General features: G+C 40.6%; 2 protein-coding genes across 5 annotated transcripts in view; one reads left to right on the top strand and one right to left on the bottom strand.

Moving 5' to 3' along the window:
• Window positions 1-1,109: 1,109 nt before the first annotated feature.
• LOC129041558 (collagen alpha-1(I) chain-like) lies at window positions 1,110-20,491 on the bottom strand. The gene is made up of 4 exons (XM_054497066.1): window positions 20,442-20,491; window positions 19,686-20,385; window positions 9,647-9,745; window positions 1,110-1,668 (listed from the first exon to the last, which is right to left on the bottom strand). The coding sequence occupies exons 1-2, from the start codon at window positions 20,489-20,491 to the stop codon at window positions 19,824-19,826; spliced, it is 612 nt and encodes a 203-aa protein (XP_054353041.1). The 3' UTR covers window positions 1,110-1,668; window positions 9,647-9,745; window positions 19,686-19,823.
• Window positions 20,305-22,054, top strand: part of GLCCI1 (glucocorticoid induced 1) — a 119,897-nt gene continuing 118,147 nt past the window's right edge. For all 4 annotated transcript variants that reach the window (XM_054496637.2, XM_054496635.2, XM_054496636.2 and 1 more), the window contains exon 1: window positions 20,305-20,940. In XM_054496637.2, the coding sequence (XP_054352612.1) occupies window positions 20,490-20,940 (451 nt within the window). In that variant the 5' untranslated portion in view covers window positions 20,305-20,489. The remainder of the gene's footprint in view (window positions 20,941-22,054) is intronic.

Here is a 22,054-nt window from a genome sequence, read left to right as displayed (position 1 = left end):
CAAAAATGCTTTAGTTATGTTTTAAAAAATGCATTTACTTTAGATGAATCTTATGAGGCTATAGGTCTTTTAAAAGTACAAGACCTTTTATAGTCAAACCTTGGATAAATATAATGCCTAGAAAATGTATTATATCTGTTATTATGGACGTTATTAAGGTAAATGAATCTTTTCCAGGGGTTGCAGTGTGTCATTGAATTCTAGCACAATACAAAGGGACTGAAACTGACTAGACCCAGCTTTATGAGGTTTGAGAGTGAGGCAGGAAAGACATAGCTGAGTTAGGTGCCAGACCTAAGTCACTATGGATGTCATTAAGCTCACTGTCTTTACCCAAGAACTTCCTCCTGACAATGCTTTTCCTTTTTGCTCTCAAGACCAGACGTTCTAATGAATGTTTCTTTAGCATTTTCCAGTTTATCCTAATTCACAAATATTAAAACATCTACGATGTCCCTATTGAAGACAGTTCATCAAATACCTCATGATTTGATTAAATACTTCATCAAATCTAAGACACCATCATAAATTGTGCCATTATTTTAAGTGATGCCAAGAAAAAAGATGCTGCCAATTAAACAACAACAAGCCATTCATTTAGAATTTTATCCACATTTCAGGGCCAGGTGCAATGGCTCACACCTGTAATCCCAGCACTTTGGGAGGCTGAGGCAGGTGGATCACCTGAGGTCAAGAGTTCGAGACCAGCCTGGCTGACATGGTAAAACCCCATCTCTACTAAAAATACAAAAATTAGCCAGGCATGGTGGCAGGGGCCTGTAGTCCCAGCTACTGGAGAGGCTGAGGCAGGAGAATCACTTGAATTGGGGAGGTGGAGGTTGCAGTGAGCCGAGATCGTGCCGTTGCACTCTAGTCTGGGCAACAAGAGCGAAACTCCATCTCAAAAATAAATAAAGTAAAATAAAATAAAATTTTATCCACATTTCAGAGATGTTAAAATGTAAAAAAGTTTCTTATAATAAATAAACCATGGCATTTATTTAACACCTACACATTTCATAGACAATATTCAGTCATGTATCATGAACAGATTTTTAGCGCCCACTGCATAATAGGTTATGAACAGAGAAGTTCCAAATTAGAATGGGTATCTTTGACATTTAATTCATTTATTTATTTTTGGATTGAAATAAGAACAAAAATGTTCATATTTTAACATGTATGTTTCTATAGAGAATATTCTGTTTCCATACCTTACATTGCAGTCTCTTAGTGGGAGCAGAAGCCTTCCATGTGATCTTGAGTATCTTTATCTCCTTGTAATTTGTCTTCAGAGATAACAAAATTCTCAGTTAGACTGCCCTTTTACCCTAAGAAGCATGACTGAGTTCTTTCCTTTCATCTTCAGGCTGCCAGTTAGTGACTTAATTCAGTTTTAATAAATTCATCAGGCTTGGAAAATGCAGATTCATTCCAATTTATGTGTATTATATCTTTTGCTGGGCCAATCTAATCACCAGATTTTACAGATGAAGAATGTGAAACTCAAGTTAACTGATTCGTCCCTAATCATTCAGAAGGGCTTTTTTCCCTGTCACAGACAGTCTGTCCAACACAAAGTCCAGTTCTCTTGAAGTCTCCTTTAGTCTTAACAGATCCAAATATGTTCTTTCAGTTGCCTGAGAAATCCATTTTCTTCTAAATTTTCTGAAATAAAAATTCATCTTTTTAACATTCTGCCCCGTATTGGCAGATCCTGTCTGGTTTCCAAATTTAGAGTCATACATTTTTCCCTAGGGAAGAGAAAGAGATATCCCCTATTTATCCACAAGAGTAATCTGCTACCTGGAATATATACATAGAACCACTACTTGGTCAAATATAAATTAGCTCTAAGTGGGAGAAGGTAAGGGAACAAGAGACCTTTCATAGACTCCCATCCTTTCCCCTTTGAATTTTTACCTTGAATTATCTTGTTTTCTTGCTTTAAAATGGATTATCTGTAAAGCATGTGATAGAAACAGAAAGAAACATAAAATAAATTGTTTAAAATGTGAAATTTTGATTAAGTTAAAGAATCACACTGAGCTTATGCAAGAAAGTATGGGACCCATCATCATTGGTGGAATCAGTTTACCCAGCTATGTCCTAAATGATTATGGTTTATTGAGCCACCTCTGAGCTCCTCCCCCTCTTCCCCAGTGTCCTGCTTCCTTGGGCCAAAAATAAACCTGTTAGCTGGAAAACAAGCTAGATGAATGTATTAGTCCATTTTTGCATTGCTATAAAGAACTGAAGACTGGGTAATTTATAAAGAAAAGAGGTTTAATTGGCTCACAGTTTCACAGGCTGTACAGGAAGCATGATGCTGGCATCTGCCCAGCTTCTGGAGAGGCCTCAGGAAACTTACAATCATGGCAGAAAGCAAAGGGCAAGCAAGCACTTCACATGGCCAGAGCAGAAGGAAGAGAGAGATAGCGGGGAGGTGCCACACACTTTTTTTTGTTTGTTTTTGAGATGGAGTTTTGCTCTTGTTGCCCAGGCTGGAGTGCAATGGTACGCTCTTGGCTAACTGCAACCTCTGCCTCCCAGATTTAAGAGATTCTCCTGTCTCAGCCTTCTGAGTAGCTGGGATTACAGGCACTCGCCACTACGCCCAGCTAATTTTTGATATTTTTAGTAGAGATGGGGTTTCACCATGTTGGCCAGGCTGGTCTCGATTTCCTGACCTCAGGTGATCCGCCCACCTTGGCTTCCCAAACTCCTGGGATTACAGGCGTGAGCCACTGTGCCCAGCTGCCACACACTTCTAAACAACCAAATATTATGAGACTTCACTATCACAATGACAGCACCAAGGGGAATGGTGTTAAACCATGAGAAATTGCCCCCTTATCCAATCACCTCCCACCAGGCCTCACCTCTGACATTTACAGTTTGACATGAGATTTAGTGGGGACACAGATCCAAACCATATCAATGAGGCTGGGCAAGGCTTGACATAACCCAGAACAAACTTTTTCCTGAAAAAGCAGAAAAAGCTTGAGTAGCCTTAAAGGAGGTGGAATACAGAAGGCATTAATTAGGAATGGTCCTAGAGGGAAACATACAAGGACTTCTGAGAAGATTATCTAAGTATGAGATAGAAAGGAGCAGAGTTGATATGTGAGGTATAGTCCCTAACGGCATTTCTGAAATGACTACTTTTGGCAGAAGACACCCTTATTCTGCAATTTAGGAAAACATTTGCCATTAAGTCATCTGGGTTTTTTTGCTCCCCGCATAAAAATAGTTCTTTTCTTAGAGTGGGAGACAAACAAGTCTAAGTTTAAATGTTTAAAATCCTACTCATATTTCTGAACCACTTTCTTTTCAGTTATAATTGTAGGTCTTTCACTTACTAGGTAACTGAGGTTTGTATTTTTGATCTTGAAATGTGATGCCACACCCAAACCATATTCTTTGAAATCATCAGGTTAATGTGTCCTCAGCAAGAAATGTGACCCCCTACTAAGATGATTTCCCTTAAAAAATGTGGGACATTTAGCCATTCCAATTTCACCAAACGTAGATTTAATATGTTGAGGTCGGGTGCTGTGGCTCATGCCTGTAATCCTAACACTTTGGAAGGCCAAGGCAGACAGATCACTTGAGCTAAGGAGTTTGAGATCAGCCTGGGCAACATAGTAAAACCCCATCTCTACCAAAACTACAAAAAATTAGCCAAGTGTGGTGGTGTGCATCTGTGGTCCCAGCTACTAGGGAGGCTGAGATGGGAGGATCACCTGAGCCTGGGAGGCGGAAATGGCAATGAGCAAAGATCATGCCAACGCATTTCAGCCTAGGTGACAGAGTGAGACTCTGTCTCAAAAAAATAGAAAATAAAATATATTGAGACAAGTCTGTGGTGTGTGTGTGTGTGTGTGTGTGTGCGTGTCCAAATGGACAATGCTATTTGCAAAGAACTTAGATGTGCTTTTTCTTTGTATTATAGTAAAGGACATAGCTAAATTCAAAGCTGCTTTTAATCACAAATAAAAATAAAAAATTATCTTCAGAGAGACAAATCCAATAAATAAATAATTACATAAAAATAAAAATTCAAATAACATTGTAATTACAAAGTTCTAACATTTTATTGATATCACAAACATTTTTGGTAATATAAACATAGGAAAAATGATTTTAAAAAATTGAATTATATTATGGCTTCATTTCTTGTTTTCATTACTCATTAAAACCTTGGTAAGTATGGAGAATGAAATGAGCTATATAATTACAATGTGTCAAAGATTCCTTTAGATGCCATCTACATTAACTGCAAGACTATTTTAAAATGAAGTATATTTGCCAGGTGGCTGATAGGAAATTCTTAGATCAACAACCATTTTTTTTGCAGAATTTTTCTGTTCTTTAGCTAACAGTAAGAACATAACTACCAAGATAACATTTATTAAGTGCTTACTATGTTCCAGGCACTGAGCTAGGCCTAGCTTTAAAAGTATTATTTTACTTACATCTTAAGATGTAAGAACCCCATGAGCCAGGTATGATTATTATCTTCATTTTATACACATAGTATCATGTGCTTAGCAAAGAATTCTGATAGTTGTATATGATAGTTTAGCATAATAAGAAATTATGGCCAGATGCAGTGGCTCACACCTGTAATCCCAGCACTTTGGGAGGCTGAGGCAGGTGGATTGCTTGAGGTCAGGAGTTCAAGGCCAGCTTGGGCAACATGGCAAAATTCCATCTCTACAAAAAATACAAAAGTTAGCTAGGTGTGGTGGTGCATGCCTGTTGTCCCAGCTACTCAGGTGGCTGAGGTGGGAGGGTCACCTGAGCCTGAGAGAGAGAGGTTGAAATGAGCCATGATTGTGACACTGCACTCCAGCCTGGGCAACAGAGTGAGACCCTATCTCAAAAAAAAAGAAAGAAATTATATGAAAAGCTAATTTTATTTCCAGTGTTGGACAGAGTGACAGTTTGCTGCTAACAATGGGCTCTATGCTATTTAATAAATTTTTCCTCACCGTATACAAAATTCCATTCCTAATACAATGTTATTCTATTCTAAATTTTAAAACCTTTGCAGAAAATTATTTTACATGTGTGGTATGTGCAAAGCATTCTTTCTAGTAATATATGTAGGACATGTTCAGTTTAGAAAAATGTAAAGAAGCCCAGAGATGAAAATAAAAGTTATCCTTTATCCCAGTAACCACAGGGAACCACTATTAATGTTTTGGCATGTGTTCTCTCGGTTGTTTTTATATATGCATATGTAGATATATATTTACATTCAATTAGAAACATACTTTACAGTTGAGTTTGGTTTTTCTGGTTTTTCAAATTCACTTGATAATACATCATTGACATTTTCTTATGTCATTAAAATTTCTTCCACATAATTCTAACAATAACACAAAATTCCATTATATGGATATACTCTATTAGACTCATTTCTTAATGTTGGATATTTAAGTAGGTGGAGGAAACTTTAAATATAAATAGCTAAAGTCTTACTCATGCTATAGGCCTCAGATCTTTAATGATTAAAAAAATGTGCCCAGTAAAAGCCTTGGACTAAAGCTCTATTGATCTGAATTTTAATCTAAAATTGCAGGGCTGAAGGTGGCCTCAGAGGAATATAGTCCATTTTTCTATTTTCAGATAGGACTATATCACTATCCTAGATATATATCTCTAGAAACTATTCTTGAATTTAATGAGAGCAGATTTCATAACACTGCCCAATGTAGCATTACAGTGACTTGGTCCTGTAGCACAGACTCTGGAAGTAAACAGACCCTAAGACCAAATACCAGGTAAAGGACTTTGACCTTTGACTTTGACCTTGACTTTTCTACCTCCTCATTCTTGGTTTCTATCAGTCTTGCAGGGTATCTGTGAAGATTCCATGAGATAAAATACATAGAGTGCATAGCAGTGTGAATGCTGAACATATGCTTTTATTTACCCTGTTCCTCTTAAATCTTTAACTAATTTCCTTACATTCTTTCTATGATGAAAAATCCCCAAACACCAATATCTATGGCACTAAATATACCTGAAGGCCATGACTAACCCCTCCTTGAACTTCTTCTGCAAACTAAATAAAGCTAAATCATTTGACTTTTTCTAGCGTCTACATTCATAATTCTTTATTAAATGTAAGACCATCCTAAATTGTGGGACCCCAAATTAGGCAGGATTTATTATAATTGCCCTGGGTGGTGATAGAGATTGTGGTGTAAGGTGTAAGAGTACACCTTATTTATTGTTATGTTGATGCCACTATAGCAAGAACTTGCTGGATTCTTATTTTAATTTCTTTCTTTCTCTCTCTCTTAACTTCTCTTTTTCTTTCTTTCTTTCTTTTCTTTTCTTTTCATTTTGTTTTTTGCAGACATGGGATCTCACTCAGGCAGGAGTGCAGTGGCACTATCATAGCTCATTGCAGCCTCAAACTCCTGGACTCAAGTGATCATTCTGCCTCAGGCTCCCAAATAGCTGGGACTATAGCCATGCACCACAACACTTCGCAAATTTTTAAACTATTTTTTTTAGACACGGGATCTTAATATGTTGCCCAGGCTGGTCTCAAACGTCTTGTCTCAAGCAATCCCTCCTGCCTCAGCCTCCCAAGTTGTTGGGATTACAGGTGTGAGCCACGATGCTTGGCTTGAATTCTTAAAAAGAACGTATGATGTAAGTTCTATGATGTAAGTAAATAACTCGGGTTGTACTTGTAGGCCATCATGACAAGGATGACTGCTTTTCTGTGCTGTACTTATTTCTTGGTTCTGATTCTTTATCTTACTTAGAAGCACCTCCTTCATTGTTTCAAGTTGCTTTCATTAATTTGAGTCAGTTTTACTTCTATGGTATTATCTATACACTCTTTTTTGTCACTTGTTTTGTTAATTTTGATTACATTTAGAGGCAAATGAATTTATGTGCACTTCCTCAGATCAAGGTGAAACCATGACACATCTATGTGGTAAAGTATATCTATGACATAGAAATAAAGGGTACCTCTTTTTAAGCAGTTTTCTCTTAATATAAGTCCAATATTGCTGAAATTGTCTTCAGACCTACAAGTTTGAGTAGATTTTAGTATGTCATCTGTGTGGATTATGAATTTGTAGGCTTTGGGTCGGAAAGCTGTAATTATCAATGTTTGAAAGACATCTGTGAAGGTGAGGATACGGAGACAATTAGCCAAAAGTTGGATATATAATTACCACACCCTGCCTTCCTATCAGGAACTCTGGATATTTAAAACAAATTAGGACCTTTAGACAGGCCCTTCTCTTATCAGGGTGCATCATCGGGTTGACTTGAATGTAGGTAATCAATCTCTTAGGCAGTAAGTGTCCTCTCTTGCATATACTATTAGCTCACAGGTCTTTCAGAGACCAACGTGGAAAAGATCCATGCCTCTCAATTACATCCGTGGCTCTTTCTACAGAAGGAATTTTTATAGTGAAGAAAAAACACTGGGGAAAAAAGTCACTCAATTTTTATAGTGAAGGAATCAGAAGACCTGGCTTCTACTTCTAGTCTCTCATGTGCTATCTGTGACCCCAGCCAAGGTCGTGGGCCTCCATTTCCCCATCTGTCAAATGGAGACAGCATACATGTTCTAACATCACAGAATTGTTGTGGTGATACAAAAAAGTCATAGATCTGAAAGCACTTTTAAAAGTTCTATGAAGTTTCTATAAAACCCAGGAAATTGGGAAAAAATCATGCAGAGTCACATCATTTCCTTGGAATTTTGAACATTTGTTTCTCTTCCCATCTATGGCTAAGTACTACACATATATGTTTTGATATTTATGAAACCACTGAGTACATAGTTAAACTATGAATAGTTATGACTGGAAAGTATTGAGAAAAATGACAAAATTCCTTGTTATTGATAAGTAACAAAGGAACTAATCCTTTCAAGGGTAAAGCTACTTAGACCTGGCTCACAGCACTTATGCTCTAACTGATTTTCTTTAAAGAAAACTCCTGAAGAGTTTTCTAAGGACAAGTGAAGCAAGATTTGACCCTGAGTACAGAAAGTGGGCAGCTAAAGCTTCTTTCCTCAATAACAAGTTTAAGTGCCTTATTTATTTTTGTATTATTAAGTGACACTTGTAAAAATACTTTGTTGAGTAATGATGCTGTGGCAAAACCAAAGTTTATTTAGGACACTGCTCCGCCCAAGGTGAGCAATTAAAGCACATATGTAAACCTACTCCCCTGGGCTCCTCCTCTCAACCACTTAAGTAAGTAGTGCTAGAAATGAAAAAGGGTGTGGGGCAAGACACATGGCATGGCTGGGGGTGAGAAGAAGTTGGAAGGGGAAGAGGAGGCCCTATGAAAGAATGAAAAAAAGTGTGAAGGTTGATAGGGAATCTATAACTAAAAATGGATTCTAACTGATGACTGATATCACTATATCAAGTTAATACAAATTGAGATGGCATAAGATTGTTTAAAAAACAAACAACAAAAAAATTCTTTTTCCCACATGGTATAATAATAACCACCTTATTTTAAATGTAGCCAGGAAGGGTTGTGTTTGCTCATGTGATCAGGTTTCCTCACTTCCCACACCTGGGGAAGTATCGGCTAATATTGATTCAGCACTAATTTATACCTGATGGTCAGGACCAACTAGAATGGAGAAAAACTGGTACAAATTAGAGGGGATTTGTGGTCCCAGAAAGCAGTTTGGGCTGCGACTATTGTGTATCAATACAAATCACTTTTTCTAGGAGGAAATGGAAATAAATTTTTCAAGGACCCATATCTATTCTCAGCTGCTGTACTGCCAGTGTGCTCAAGATTTTGTTTAAAAATGTTAGGAATGGATAAGATAAAGTTGCAGTCTTAGATTTTACTATGTTTAGTTTATTAATCTGGGAGCTAAGCAAACTAGAAGCAGAAATATCTGACTCATTATTATATTATAAATAATAACTGTTAGCTAGTCAGGTCCATTTCCCTTTTCCTCAGTGAAATTTGCTATAATAAAAAAAATCTATAACCTAGTCTTATATTTTTAAACACCACTGTAGATTATTTGGAACCATAGAATTAGATACCAATCATGTAAAATGAATAGACCTCTTAGATTTTTTTAAAAAAATTCTACAGGTAGAATTTTAAAAGCTGTTTTCTTTTGGTAATTTCCATGAATTGATGTCAAGCATCAATGTTTCTATGTATTTGGCTGAAAATGGAGATAATATTTTGGGCCTCCAATTATACTTGGTAAACTTTCATTTATTTCAAATCTGTTTCGCAAATTTGCCTGATCATAAAGATCACCTGAGGAACTTGTTAAAAATTATACAATCCTAACCCTCCCACCAGCAGGCCAGCTGAATTAGACTCTCCAGGAAAGGGGACAGAAATCTGTGTTTTTAGCAAGGGACCCAGATATGCCTGATGATCTGACACGTTTGGAAAATACAGTTTTATTTCCTTGTCATATTCCTCATGATGCCAGAGCTCTTCAACCCTGTATTCACTTCTGACTATCTTACTCTCCACTGATTGCACTGTTTTCTATTCCACCCTACCTGTATTAATTTGTTTTGTGCTGCTGTAACAGAATACCATGGGCTGGGTAATTTATAATGATACCACAGACTGGCATTTATAATGAACAGAAACTTACTGGCTCACAATTCTGGAAGCTGTGAAGTCCAGTATCAAGGTGCCGGCAGTTGGTGAGGTTCTTCTTGTGGCATCATCTCATGGCAGAAGGTGTCACATGCTGGAAGAGCAAAAAGAAAGAGAGAGAGAGAGAATGAATAAGGGGGGTGAACCCCCTCCTTCAATAGTGAACCCACTCCCATGATAATAGCAGTAATCCATTCATAAAGGCAGAATCCTCATTACCTAATCACCACTTAAAGGTGCCACCTCTTAATACTATTACAATGACAATGAAATTTCAACATGAGGGGGTTGGGGGCAGAAAGAAAGAAAAAAAAGTTCAACGTGAGTTTTGGAAAGGACAAACATTCAAACCATAGCACCATCTAAGAAGTAAGGCACACTTAATCAGCCACTATGGCCTTTTGTAGCAGTGAGTGTCTGCTATGGTGGTAGTGGAAAGCAAGTCTTGGGCAGGGAGGTAAGGGATGGAATGAAGGGTTGGAAGTATGGTTCAGAAAAGTCTTTCAAGAGATTCTGATCTTCTCCTTGACAATTGGTTTGTAGATGACTTTGCTACCTTCTGAAGTGGCCACACTCAACCTCCCTTTGCTCTATCCAAAACTTTGTCTTACTTTTGACCTGTTATCCTCCTTCCTTCCTGTAGTAGAAGGGGAAACATTGTGCCTTTTTGTCAATGTTGTGCTCCTGATCAAATCCTTTAATGCTAATGGAAACTAAATCTATTAATCTTCCTCCTCATTCAAACACTTCTTGATTTTTTTCTCCTTTGGCTTCTTTGGCTTATGGGTATATCAATAGGAACATTTTCTCTTTTCTTTTTTCTTTTTTTTTTTTGAGACAGAGTGCAATGGCGTGATCTCGGCTAACCACAATCTCCACCTCCCGGGTTCAAGCGATTCTCCTGACTCAGCCTCCCAAGTAGCTGGGATTACAGCATGGGCCACCACGCCTGGCTAATTTTGTATTTTTAGTAGAGATTGGGTTTCTTCATGTTGGTCAGGCTGGTCTCAAACTCCCGACCTCAGATGATCTGCCCGCCTTGCCCTCCCAAAGTGTTGGGATTACAGGCGTGAGCCACTGCACCTGGCCTCTCTTTTCTTTTAAACTAAACTAACATGTACTTTCTTTGGCTCTGCTCAACCCCAAGATCCCATTTTATATCATGCCTTATTTTAACTGTTAAACTCTTAAAAGGAATATTCTACATTGATGCACCTACCTTCGTACCCATCTTGTTAACTTAGTTGTAATCCGGCTTTGATTGGGCCATATTTTATGGACACTATTGGCTTGAAGATGATCAGTGATGAGATCCAGTGCTTTTTGCTTAGCTCTTAACCTGCTTTCCCATTCAGCAGCATGTGACATTGCTGATCACCTTATCCTTTTAAAAGCTGCATCAATTAGTGGTCATTTAATATAACAGCAGAAACCTACTCAAATTATTGACATGACAAAAGAGATCTGAGTATAAGACTATAGGAAACTCTCCCACAGAAAGTATAGTAGGACTGTACAAGGACTGGAAAAATGAACGATGAAGCCATCAGCAACAAGTAAAGTTATAACAAGTAATTATTGAACACGTGGTATATCCTAGGAACTACATAGGTGTTAAGTGATCAAGTAGTGAACAGAAGAGACAAACAAGGTCGCTGCCTCTAGAGACTTTAAAATCTAGTAGGAAAGACTTGCCACTAGGAGGTAAACAAATGTGTATTGACAACTTTTAATGAGCAAAATAGATGGAAAAAACTGACTTAATGATAGATTATTATAGGTTATTAGTGATGGGTGAGGACTCAGGAAGGACATTCTAAGACATGGCATTTCAAGGGAATTGAGGAGAAGGGAGGTAGAAGTGATTTAGGCTGAGGATACACCTGTATGCAAGCCATGCAGGAGTGTTTCGGGGGAAGTGAAAGGAGGCATTGTGGCTGGAACTGAAAAGGGGAGAAGAGTAGAGCAAAAGTAGTCAGGCCGGGTCAGGCCTTTTAAGCTATTTTAAGGAATTTGGATTTCATTGCAAAGTTATTGGAAGACACCAAACCATTTTTTTTTTTTTTTTTTTTTTTGAGACAGAGTCTCACTCTGTTGCCAGGCTGGAGGGCAGTGGCACGATCTCGGCTCACTGCAACCTCCACCTCCCTGGTTCAAGCGATTCTCCTGCCTCAGCCTCCCGAGTAGCTGGACTATAGGCACGTGCCACCATGCCCAGCTAATTTTTGTATTTTTAGTAGAGACGGGGTTTCACCATGTTGGCCAGGATGGTCTCGATCTCTTGACCTTGTGATCCACCTGCCTTGGCCTCCCAAAGTGCTGGGATTACAGGCGTGAGCCACTGCGCCCGCCTGACATTGAACATTTTTAAGCAGGAAATGTGGCTCAACATATTTCCAAGTTTACCCTGACTAATAAGTAGAAACTAAATTAAAGAAGGCAAGAGTAGAAGCTGGGAGACAAGTTGAGTAGCTGCAGCAATAGATTAGGTAAGAGATGACAGTAGTTTGACTTAATGTAATAGCAGAAGAGATAGAGAGAAGTGGATGGATTAGACATCCATTTATTAACAACAAATGAGAGGACTAGCTGATGGGTTGGAGGGGGCGATGGTGGGGAGAAAAATGAGAAATCAAAAATATTGTCTAGGTTTATTGTTTGGAATAATTGGATAGATGGTGAAACCATTTACTGAAATGGGGAAAAAATGGGGACAATTTTCTCAGAGGTTAAGAGAAAGCAGGAATATGGAAATTAAGATTTTAGGCCCATTTTAGACACATTCACTTCAAGTATTCATGGGGACTTGACATATCAAGCAGGCAAGTGGATATACAAATATGAATTTTGGAGGAAATGTCTGGGCTGGAGAGTTTCATTTAGGAGTTGCCAGCATTTCATTGTATTTAAAGCCATGGGAATGTCTAAGATTACCAAGAAGGTGAGTTTATAGAGAAGCAAGCAGAGAATAGAGCCCAATTTTTAGAGGGAACTAGAGGAGGAAGAACCTGAAGAGCACTGAGCAGTAGTGGTTAGAGAAGTAGGAAACAGAACAGGTGAGTATAGTGTCCCAGACTCCTGTAGAAGAGATTTTTTTAAAGAACTGAGCCTGACCAGCAATGTGGAAAACTGCTAAAAGCTGGAATAGGAAGAGGTCCCAGAAATATCCACTGGGTCGGGCAATATGGAGGCAGTTGATATTGATTAGCAGTTTTCAGTGGCATGAAGCCAGATTGGAATAGACTAAATAGGAAAATAGTAGATTAATAGGATTAAATAGGATATCAGAAGTAACATGTAGACATCTCTGTCAAGAACTGTTGCTGTGACAAGATCAAAGAATTTGGACCATAGATGGAAAGGGATGGCAGAAGAATCTTTGTTTTGCCTTTTAAAATAAATGTTGGCATAACAGCATGTTCAAACATTACCGGGAAAAATCAATAATTTGATGATGAAGAAGATGGAGATAATAACTGCAGAAATGAAGTCCCTGAGAGACAAGAGGGACGGAATTTAAATCAGAAGTGGAGAAGATGGCTTTCGATAGGAAAGGAGAACATGTATTACCTGTACAGAAAGGAAAAAGAAATTGATCCAAATGTTGAAAAAATCATAGATTTGATGGTGGGACTATAGTGGAGATGTATCAGCAGGAATGGGTCTGGAGTTGGGGTGGTTTTGGAGGATTGAATAAAATGCATAAGAAACAAAATAATCATCATGGGAAAGTGAACTTCCTCTCAGGCTCTCTCCCTCTTTCTGGTCACTTGGTGTGAGTTCTCCTTCTTTCTGAAGTCACTTCATTCTTTTCTCTCAGAAGGCAGGTTTCCTCTGCTTCTCTGTGCCCATGACAGAAAATGGCCACTCTATGCACAACTCTTTATAGAAAAATATTTTATTTCTTAATTTCAGATTCCCAAGGGAGAAAATTTAATTGGCCCAGCTTTAGTCAGTTGTTGAACTCAGGTGAAATCAACCATGGCCAGAGGGGCAAGGTTATTTGGTACATACATAGCTGTCGGGCCCAAACCCTCTATGTGTTGGGGGAGGATTGGTTCTCAGAGAAGAGGGATATTAGTTTGTCAGATGACCCACGAAGCAGCTACCAAACTTATTTTCTGAGACCCTGAACTCTATTTTAAGGAGTACTTCTGCCCTGCCTTCTTTTCTAGTATTGTTTTCTTTCTTTTTTTTGTTGTTGTTGTTGTTTTGTTTTGTTTTCTATTTTTCCCTCCATGACTCATGTATAAATTTTCACAATTTTGTTTTCCACCTTCTTTTCATTTCTATGCTTTTCTCCTTTGCCAAGTTCATTTGTGACCATGGCTTCAACTATCATATGGACATGGATAGCCCCCAAATCTATATCTCTTGTCTTCTCAACTTCACTGTCATTTAAAAGCTGTCTCCATTTGAATATTCTCTGGTTATTTTATTTATAGCTGAACTCATTACTTTTCACCAAACCTCCTCCTTCCCTTAGCTGCCTTGTTTGTGTTAAAGCCATGACTATCTTCTCAGGCATCCAAGCTTGAATCTTCAGAACTATCTGGCGTTCTCCTTTCAAAGTCCACATGATCATCAGCTGAGAAGGAGCATGACTTTCACCTTATTTCACTCTCCACGTCCTTTGTCATTCCCCTAACTCATGCCACCTAAACTAATGTGGAGTATTCTCTAAACCTTCTACGTCATCTTCCAACCATCAATCTCTAATTCATGTTTTAAGCTATTCTTGCATTAATCTTCATAAAGCACAAGTCTATTCATGTTCTCTCCACCCATTCAAGAATCTTCAACAGCTCCTCACTGCATATCCAATAAAGTGCAAACCTTACCTGGCAACCAAGGGCCTTCATGACCTGTCATCAACAGGATAAGATTTATCTTCCATTAACCATCAGCCAAAGGCAAACTGTTCAGTCATCTTCTGCCTGGTTTTGTGCATTCCTACCTACATGACTTCTTCATACTCTTCTTCCTGAAGCCTTTTCTCAAGTGAGCGTTCCTTTCCCTCACTTCCATAATACTCTATTTACATCTTTTTTATGTAAGGCAAGTCTGTAGATATGGCTTTAGCTTTGTCAGCATATCTTTTTACTCCTATTTACCAAAGTGTGAGAACAGGTAAACCCTACTGAGTGTAAAACAGTGTCTGACACTTCAAAAACATTCAATAAGTAACCTGATAAGGAGTTGCTATGGCTTGATGCTAGTATTGTTGCTACTAAGCCCCCATTTAGCCTTATTAGGGGCATTAATATGGACCTTTTCAATAAGATGCTGAGTAGGGCACTCTGAAAATTGTGTTTCAAGAAGTTTAAAGTAATAAAAGGAAACTTCTCTAGTCCAGCACTGCTGATGAATTGACGGCACCCTAACAACAGTCCCTCAACACACTTACTCATGTGGCAAAAAATAAGATTTGGCCACATAGGAAGAAACCTATGATATACTTTAATGACTTTAAACTCTCATTAAAAAAAATAACATTATGATAATCAAACATATTCCCTTCATAGGACTACTATTGCTTTCAGGTATTATGAACTGTCTGTTTGGGACTAAAACAAATAGAATGTCACAGCATGGAAAGATAATATTTATAGTTCTTTGGCCCCCAAGTTTTACCTGTGACTGTGCTGACTTTATACAATATAGTCTTTTAGTTAAATGGTGAGAGTATTATGCATCAGCTTAGGATGCATTGGAGGTGCCACTGGCATCATAGTTGGCAATTGGAGCTGCTATGGAGATGAAAACTGAAAAACCAGTGGTTTTCATTACTGTTTTCTATTTTTGAGAAATAACTGTACACTTATTCTGGATGACCTTACCAGTTAAAAATAAAATATCTATTACTACTGCTTCTTCTGAACTTCCTTTAGAAACAAAGTTTTCATTATTTACATATAATAGTCTTGTCTACTTAATTATCATTTATTTTCAGTTCCTTTACACAGGCCTCTTGAGAATAGCTCTTCTTAATAGTGAGATAGAACTAAATACCAATCAGCAGATGTCACTCCTTAAGTGATCCTCTTCAGTTTTCTGTGTTTATTTCAGTTGTCCTTTTTTTTTTCAATGCCTTTTCTTCATTGCCAATTCTATTTTCCTTTTTTTGGAAATAGGTTCCCACTCTGTCACCCAGGCTGGAGTGCAGTGGCGCCATCATAGCTCACTGTAACCTCAAACTACTGGGCTCAAGCGGTCCTCTGCCTCAGCCTTGCCAGTAGTTGGGAATACGCCTGGCCCCCATTTTCCATTTTCAACCTCTGATGAGCCTCCAGGAGCCAGTAGGTCTAACAACCATAATACAAGGTATTCTATCTTTTTGAATGGCAGCTTCAATACAAATATCTGTGTGGTTTACAGTAGCCACATCAGATATTTTTCTACTCTGCGACTATGCTTTTGTAGCAGAGATACACCTGTTAGATTTTTTTTCCTGAGGAAAAGCACAAGTTTTAGTTCATAAGATAAACACTGGCTAAAATTTGCGACTCTTAATAACATTAAACAAATATTTATTGATCATCTACCATATACTAAGCACTGTTGTGGAGATTCAGCGGTTATAAAACTGATAAAAAGTCTTCATTTCATGGCTGTTCTATTCTAGTCAGACTAAACAAAAAATAATTATAATATATTATGGTTTGGAAGCTAATAAGTACTCTGGAAAAAAGAGTAGGATAAAGAGCAGGAAAAGCCGAGGGGTGCTTACAATTTTTAAAAAACTGTTCAGGAAGCTCTCATCATAAAGGTGGTGACATTTGAGTAAAGACCTGATGGAAATGAGTGAGCAAGCCATGTGGATATCTGGGCAAGAAACTTTCAGGCAGAGGGAACACCTAGTGCAAAGGTGCACGTAGGCTGTCACAAGCAGTAAGGAGTTTAATTTAAGCATCTGCCAGGGACAAAAATTCAGTCAAGGCTTTTTTGTTGTTGTTGCTATTAGGAATCAATCTACAAGAGAGTTTAATCAGCTTAAGATGAACATCAGTGCAGATCTGTTTAGTGTTCTCTCCCAGCCATGACCTCATTGCAAATATTGACAGCCTGGACTGCCTCTCAGATTTGGATGGGCCTTGGATGCTCAGCCAGGCAAACCCAGATGGAGCTAGAAGAGGAAGGTTTTGGTAGCTCTGTGGGCTCTGTGGCTTCTTCATCTTATGATCTCTCCACATGGGGCTGCATATAAATCGTACGTAACCAATGATTCCAAGTTTTAATTTAACCTAAAATGTAGTCTATTACCATATTTGCACTAAGAAGTAAATAGAACAGAATTCTACCTCAGATCAGCTAATGGCAGATCCTTGTCCCACAGATAGCCATGGCATAGGGCTACTGAAACAGAAGTATTTCTCATGCCACCAAATTGTGCCTTCAATTTTGTCTTCTTTACACAGGACAACATAGTAAGAGGTCATTGTCAACATGAAGTCTTATATAGGATTTTCAGAGATTGTTACACTTACATTCAACCAATATGGAAAATCGGCACTAGGCCTAACTACCCCATAGCTAGCATAGTAGCATAACAACGCTCTTCTAGCCTAGCAATCCACATCTCATTCTAGGGAGTTTCCAATTTACTAAGAACATTTTCTTAAAGCTTCTATATATCCTTGGAGCTTACTTTATCCCAATAAGAATAAAATATTATCAAGAACTCAACAAATCGACGTTTGAAAGCAGGCACTGAGTTTAATTTATTTTAGGCCACCTTTGATTTGTTTGGCCTGTATTCCTTAAATATGAAGATCAGTACTTACTTAGTGAGAATAAAGGTTTAAGAGACAACCAAGGTTTCTATAGCAAAGAGAAATGACTGAACTTCTAGATTGGTCATAATGACATACTAGTAACTGAAAATAGTATTTTAAGATCATACTAATTCTCTGTTTCTCTGTGTGGGTTATTTAGATTTGCTTTAGATGTCTAAGTCAGCTGTGGTAGATTTGAACAAACACAGAAAGTCCTTAAAATATGACTAGGTATGTTGTTTTAGATCCAAATTAGGTATTGATCATTGTGATTGTGACCTAGTATAAATTTAGAATTATTGTAACCTAATGTGTTGAGGTTGTTCCATAAATATATTTAGGAGTAGCTAGAGATGACATTTCTATAATGCAACTATGCTGTAATCAAAGCAACAACTCAGAAATTTACCAGCATGTAAAAGAACAACCTTAACTTTTTTTTCTTCCTCTTCTTTTTTTTTTTTTTTTTGAGACAGGGTGTCATTCTGTCACCCAAGCTGGAGTGCAGTGGTATGATCAAGGCTCGCTGCAGCCTTGATCTCCTGGCCTTTTGGGCTCAGGTGATCCTCCCACCTCAGCCTCCCTAACTGCGCCCGGCTAGTATTTTTATATTTTTATTAGAGATGGGGTTTTGCCATGTTGCCTAGGCTGGTTTCAAAATCCTGAGCTCAAGTGATTCGTCTGCCTTCGCCTCCCAAGGTGCTGGGATTACAGGCGTGAGCCACCGCACCTAGCCAGCTTTACATATTTTTAATCTGTCAGATTTTTTGTTCTTGCTATTCTGAAAAGTCACCGAAAATAAATCATTTATCATTCTTTTTACACACAAAATAATGCAGTTTTTAAATTAATGAGATAGGCCAATTATATAAAATTTGAAAGAGTAAAGTTTTTATTCATAATTAAAATATATGTTATTCTGGAAAACAAAAAAAAAGTAGTGGTCTGTCTTCATTTGTAACATTTCCTTTGAACTGATGGGAACTTATCTCACAGATGAGATTTGTGGGCCATTGTAAGTACTCTACAAATTATGTACCCCACAGCTTTAAGCTGCCAGGTACTACAGCAGAGGGCTTCCTCAGACTCTTGAGCCGGTCTGTCTGGGTGAAATTTTTAGCTCCCCATATACTAACTATGTGATCTCAGGCAAGACAGCTTATTTATGCCACAACTGAGACCACAGTAAGGATAATAATAGTATCTACCTTGTGGATTATATGAGGACTGAATGAATTAACACACATAATGTTCTTAGAATTGCGGTTGGCACATGGTGAATAAATGTTAGCTATTATTATAATATGTGGTAAAGTGAGGAACTATGACTACTTTTACTTGGATGAAGTACTGCATGAAATTTTTGTATTTTTATTGAGTTTCATCAATTTTTTGACTGAACCTAGTATGCTTTCTGGTCTGAACACACAAGGAAGAAAAGAAGGATGGCTCCTGTACGTGAAAGTGACCCCTGCATATAGTGCCTGAAATCAGAGGAAGCTTGTCAGTGTGGGCAGACACCACGAGCAGACCAATTTGACATTCTGCTTCTCTTTTAACCTCTTGAAAATTAATGAGTTATCCGATGAAGAGCCTTACATTAATTGCTCCTGATTAAGGTTTAAAACCTTGGTTTACTGTGGGGTAAATTTAGGTTTTTGATAGTCATCCAAAATCTTTGTACCCTTTCAGTTTCATTACAGAATAAAAAACAAATTTACCACAATGGATTATTACATTACATCTGGTATTTATTCCTCCCAAGAAGCTATCTGCTTCGGAAAAGGCAGGGGCGCCCTTCATTAATATATCTAACTGATGGTGTAATGACATAAAATTCCTTGTTGACCCCTGCTATTCAGTGTTATTGTCTTGGAACATAGAATTTGATAATCTCTTTTCACTGCATAACTACAAATGTTAGGCTGTAAAAGTATTTTACTTTGTTCAATCCAGGTTCCAGACATTTCTCCTGATCACCAGAAGTTCTTTTGATTAATAAGGCTACTGGTCACGAAAACTCAGCTTACTAAAATTAGAGGGGAAGAGGTCCAGTCTTTGGTTCTAACTAAAACATCCCACCGGATGCAGGTGTACTTGCAAATTAAAGTTTGCCTCATGTGTCCTCTGTCTCAAGTCATACAGACGGCCCAGGAGGGTGGAGCCCCTGCAACCTGCCTAGCGGGGCGTTTGCGTGTTTGGGGGTGTCGGGACACGCGCAGAACACAAACGGTCCCACTTTCCTAGTCTCGCTCTTACCTCAAGGCTGTCAACTTTTACGCTCCTCCCTGCGCGCACAGCCCCCACCTCACGCTGCCACCCCTCACTCCCCGCCTTCAAAGTAGGAGGCACCATTGTCATTGGACACTGCTTCTCTCACTCCTATTCCAGAACCAATCACTCGAGTTCTGGTGGGGAGCGCCTAAGCCAATGGAAGTGCTCGCTGCGGCAGCTGCCGGGTCCTGGGCGCTGGGAGGTGGTGCCGGGGGCGGGGTGCGGCTGGGGCGAATTAGTTGCCATTCCGAGTGAGGAGTGGGTAGAAGCGGCGGCGGCGGCGGCGTTTGCGGTGGCGCGGACTCCGAGGAGCGCCAGCACCTCGAGGCCCTTTCTCTCTACCCTGGTCCCCAGAAGCAGGGGTCCCGGCCCTCCCTGCAGCTGCCGGGTTCTCCCGTGCGTGCAGCCCCGCGAGGGCTGAGGAGAAGGCTGCGAGCGGCCCTCGGGGCTGCGTGATCCAGGCGGTTGCCCTGTCAGCGCGATGCCTGGAGCGGTGGCGGCAGCGGCTCCGGGTTCCTTGCGGCCCCGGCCGTGACCGCCACACCGAGCCCAGCCGGGCGGTTGGGGCCGTTGGACGTTTGTTTTCGCAGCCTTCCCCTCCCCCCTCGCCGAGGCGGCGGGGGTGTGCTTTGGGGAGGGGGAGCCCCGAGACTCCTCCCCCACAGCGATACCCCCGCCCCTCCCCCTTACACACTCGCACGCACTATCGCGCCGGCTCCCACACGCTCGCGCGCCTCCCGCCCCGCGCCTCCGTGTCGGCCGGCGGCGTCCAGGGCCCGCAGAGCCACCATGTCCACTGCCTCCTCCTCCTCCTCCAGTTCCTCTCAGACCCCTCATCCCCCGTCGCAGAGGATGAGGCGCAGCGCCGCGGGGTCCCCGCCCGCCGTCGCCGCCGCCGGGAGCGGGAACGGTGCGGGCGGCGGCAGCGTGGGCTGCGCCCCGGCTGCGGGAGCCGGCCGGCTGCTGCAGCCCATCCGCGCCACGGTGCCCTACCAGCTCTTGCGGGGCAGCCAGCACAGTCCCACGCGCCCGCCCGTCGCCGCTGCCGCCGCCTCGCTGGGCAGCCTCCCGGGGCCCGGCGCGGCCCGCGGCCCTAGCCCGTCCAGCCCGACGCCGCCGGCGGCTGCAGCCCCGGCCGAGCAGGCGCCGCGGGCCAAGGGCCGCCCGAGACGGTCCCCAGAGAGCCACCGGAGGAGCAGCTCACCTGAGAGACGGAGCCCCGGCTCGCCCGTGTGCAGAGGTAGCGAGCCCAACCCTCCCGTCCTCCCGGGCTGCGTCTCCCCGACGGTGCCCTCCGTGGAAACTTCAGCCTCTTCGGGCTTCTCTTTGCTAGTGCATTATCGAAGGTGTGAAAGTGGCTTTGGGAATCTCACCCCCCTGCGGTCGCTGCGGGGCTTGGAGGAGCGAACTGAAAAGCAACTTTTATTTGACCCTCATGCCGCCCCTCAGATTCTCTCTTCCATCACTCGCCTGCTTCGAGAGGTTTTTCAGTTTAAGAGCTGGCTAGCTCATTCGTGTGTTTGCTGTTTGTAGCCGGGGAAGGAGAAGCTGGGCGAAACACTTAACACGCACACAAACTCTTCAGCAGCGGATAAGGTGGTGGTTGTAATCTCTACAGTCTCTTTGTGCTTTCCTGCAAAGTTCCTAACGTGCCTGTAACTACCGGGATAATTTTTTATTTTTTAGAGGGATGGTGGCATTAGTTACGATGTAAGGATATCGGCTGGATGTAATGATATCTGCTAGAGGGGACAGTTTTGAATGTACAATTGAAGTGTATAAGGTTTTTTCCCTCTGTCCTCCCTCTCTCTCTCTCCCTCTCTCCCCCCGCCACCCCCCCCCTTTCTCCCCCTCCCGTTTATATATTCATGCATCAGAGCACTCCTGCACTGGAAACAGTTTGTGCTCTACCGGAGATTTTCACGGTAAATTTCTGAAAACTTATTTGTGGAACGTGTTCGTTTTTTTCCTTCCATTTTTAAGTACACAACAGTTCAGTTGAGCTGTTCAAGGATCTCAAGTTTCTTTTTTTGTTAGGTGTCAAAGGTAATGGTGAGCTGGTGGATGCTGTGGGTTTCCCTTAGTGTTTTCTGTTTTGCTTTGGTTTTGTTTATGTCTAGGGACACAGTGCATGATTTAGTTGAGCCCTGGGGGAGAAAAGGAAGATTAGCCAAAACAGGGACTTAAAGCTCATAAGGGAGAGTGGAATAGCTAATATTATTAGATACCAGCCTAGAGCTACAGATGCTGCTGCTGCATTGTGGAGGGAACAAATCATACTGGGTGGAAAAATCTCTGCTTGGAAGGGAAACACTGTCAAAGTCTGTACATTGTTTATGTGGTAATGTGGAATT

The sequence above is a fragment of the Pongo pygmaeus genome, chromosome 6 (assembly GCF_028885625.2).
Source record: "Pongo pygmaeus isolate AG05252 chromosome 6, NHGRI_mPonPyg2-v2.0_pri, whole genome shotgun sequence".
NCBI lineage: Eukaryota > Metazoa > Chordata > Mammalia > Primates > Hominidae > Pongo > Pongo pygmaeus.
This window is presented reverse-complemented; position numbering and strand designations above follow the sequence as displayed.

What these genes read in the sequence shown, in the direction of transcription:
- LOC129041558 (XM_054497066.1), bottom strand. Translation starts at nt 20,491, where the DNA reads ATGGTGGCTCTGCGGGCCCTGGACGCCGCCGGCCGACACGGAGGCGCG. An exon ending in GGCCGACACGGAGGCGCGGG is followed by an intron (nt 20,386 to 20,441) that starts GCGGGAGGCGCG and finishes CGAGTGTGTAAG; the next exon opens with GGGGAGGGGCGGGGGTATCG.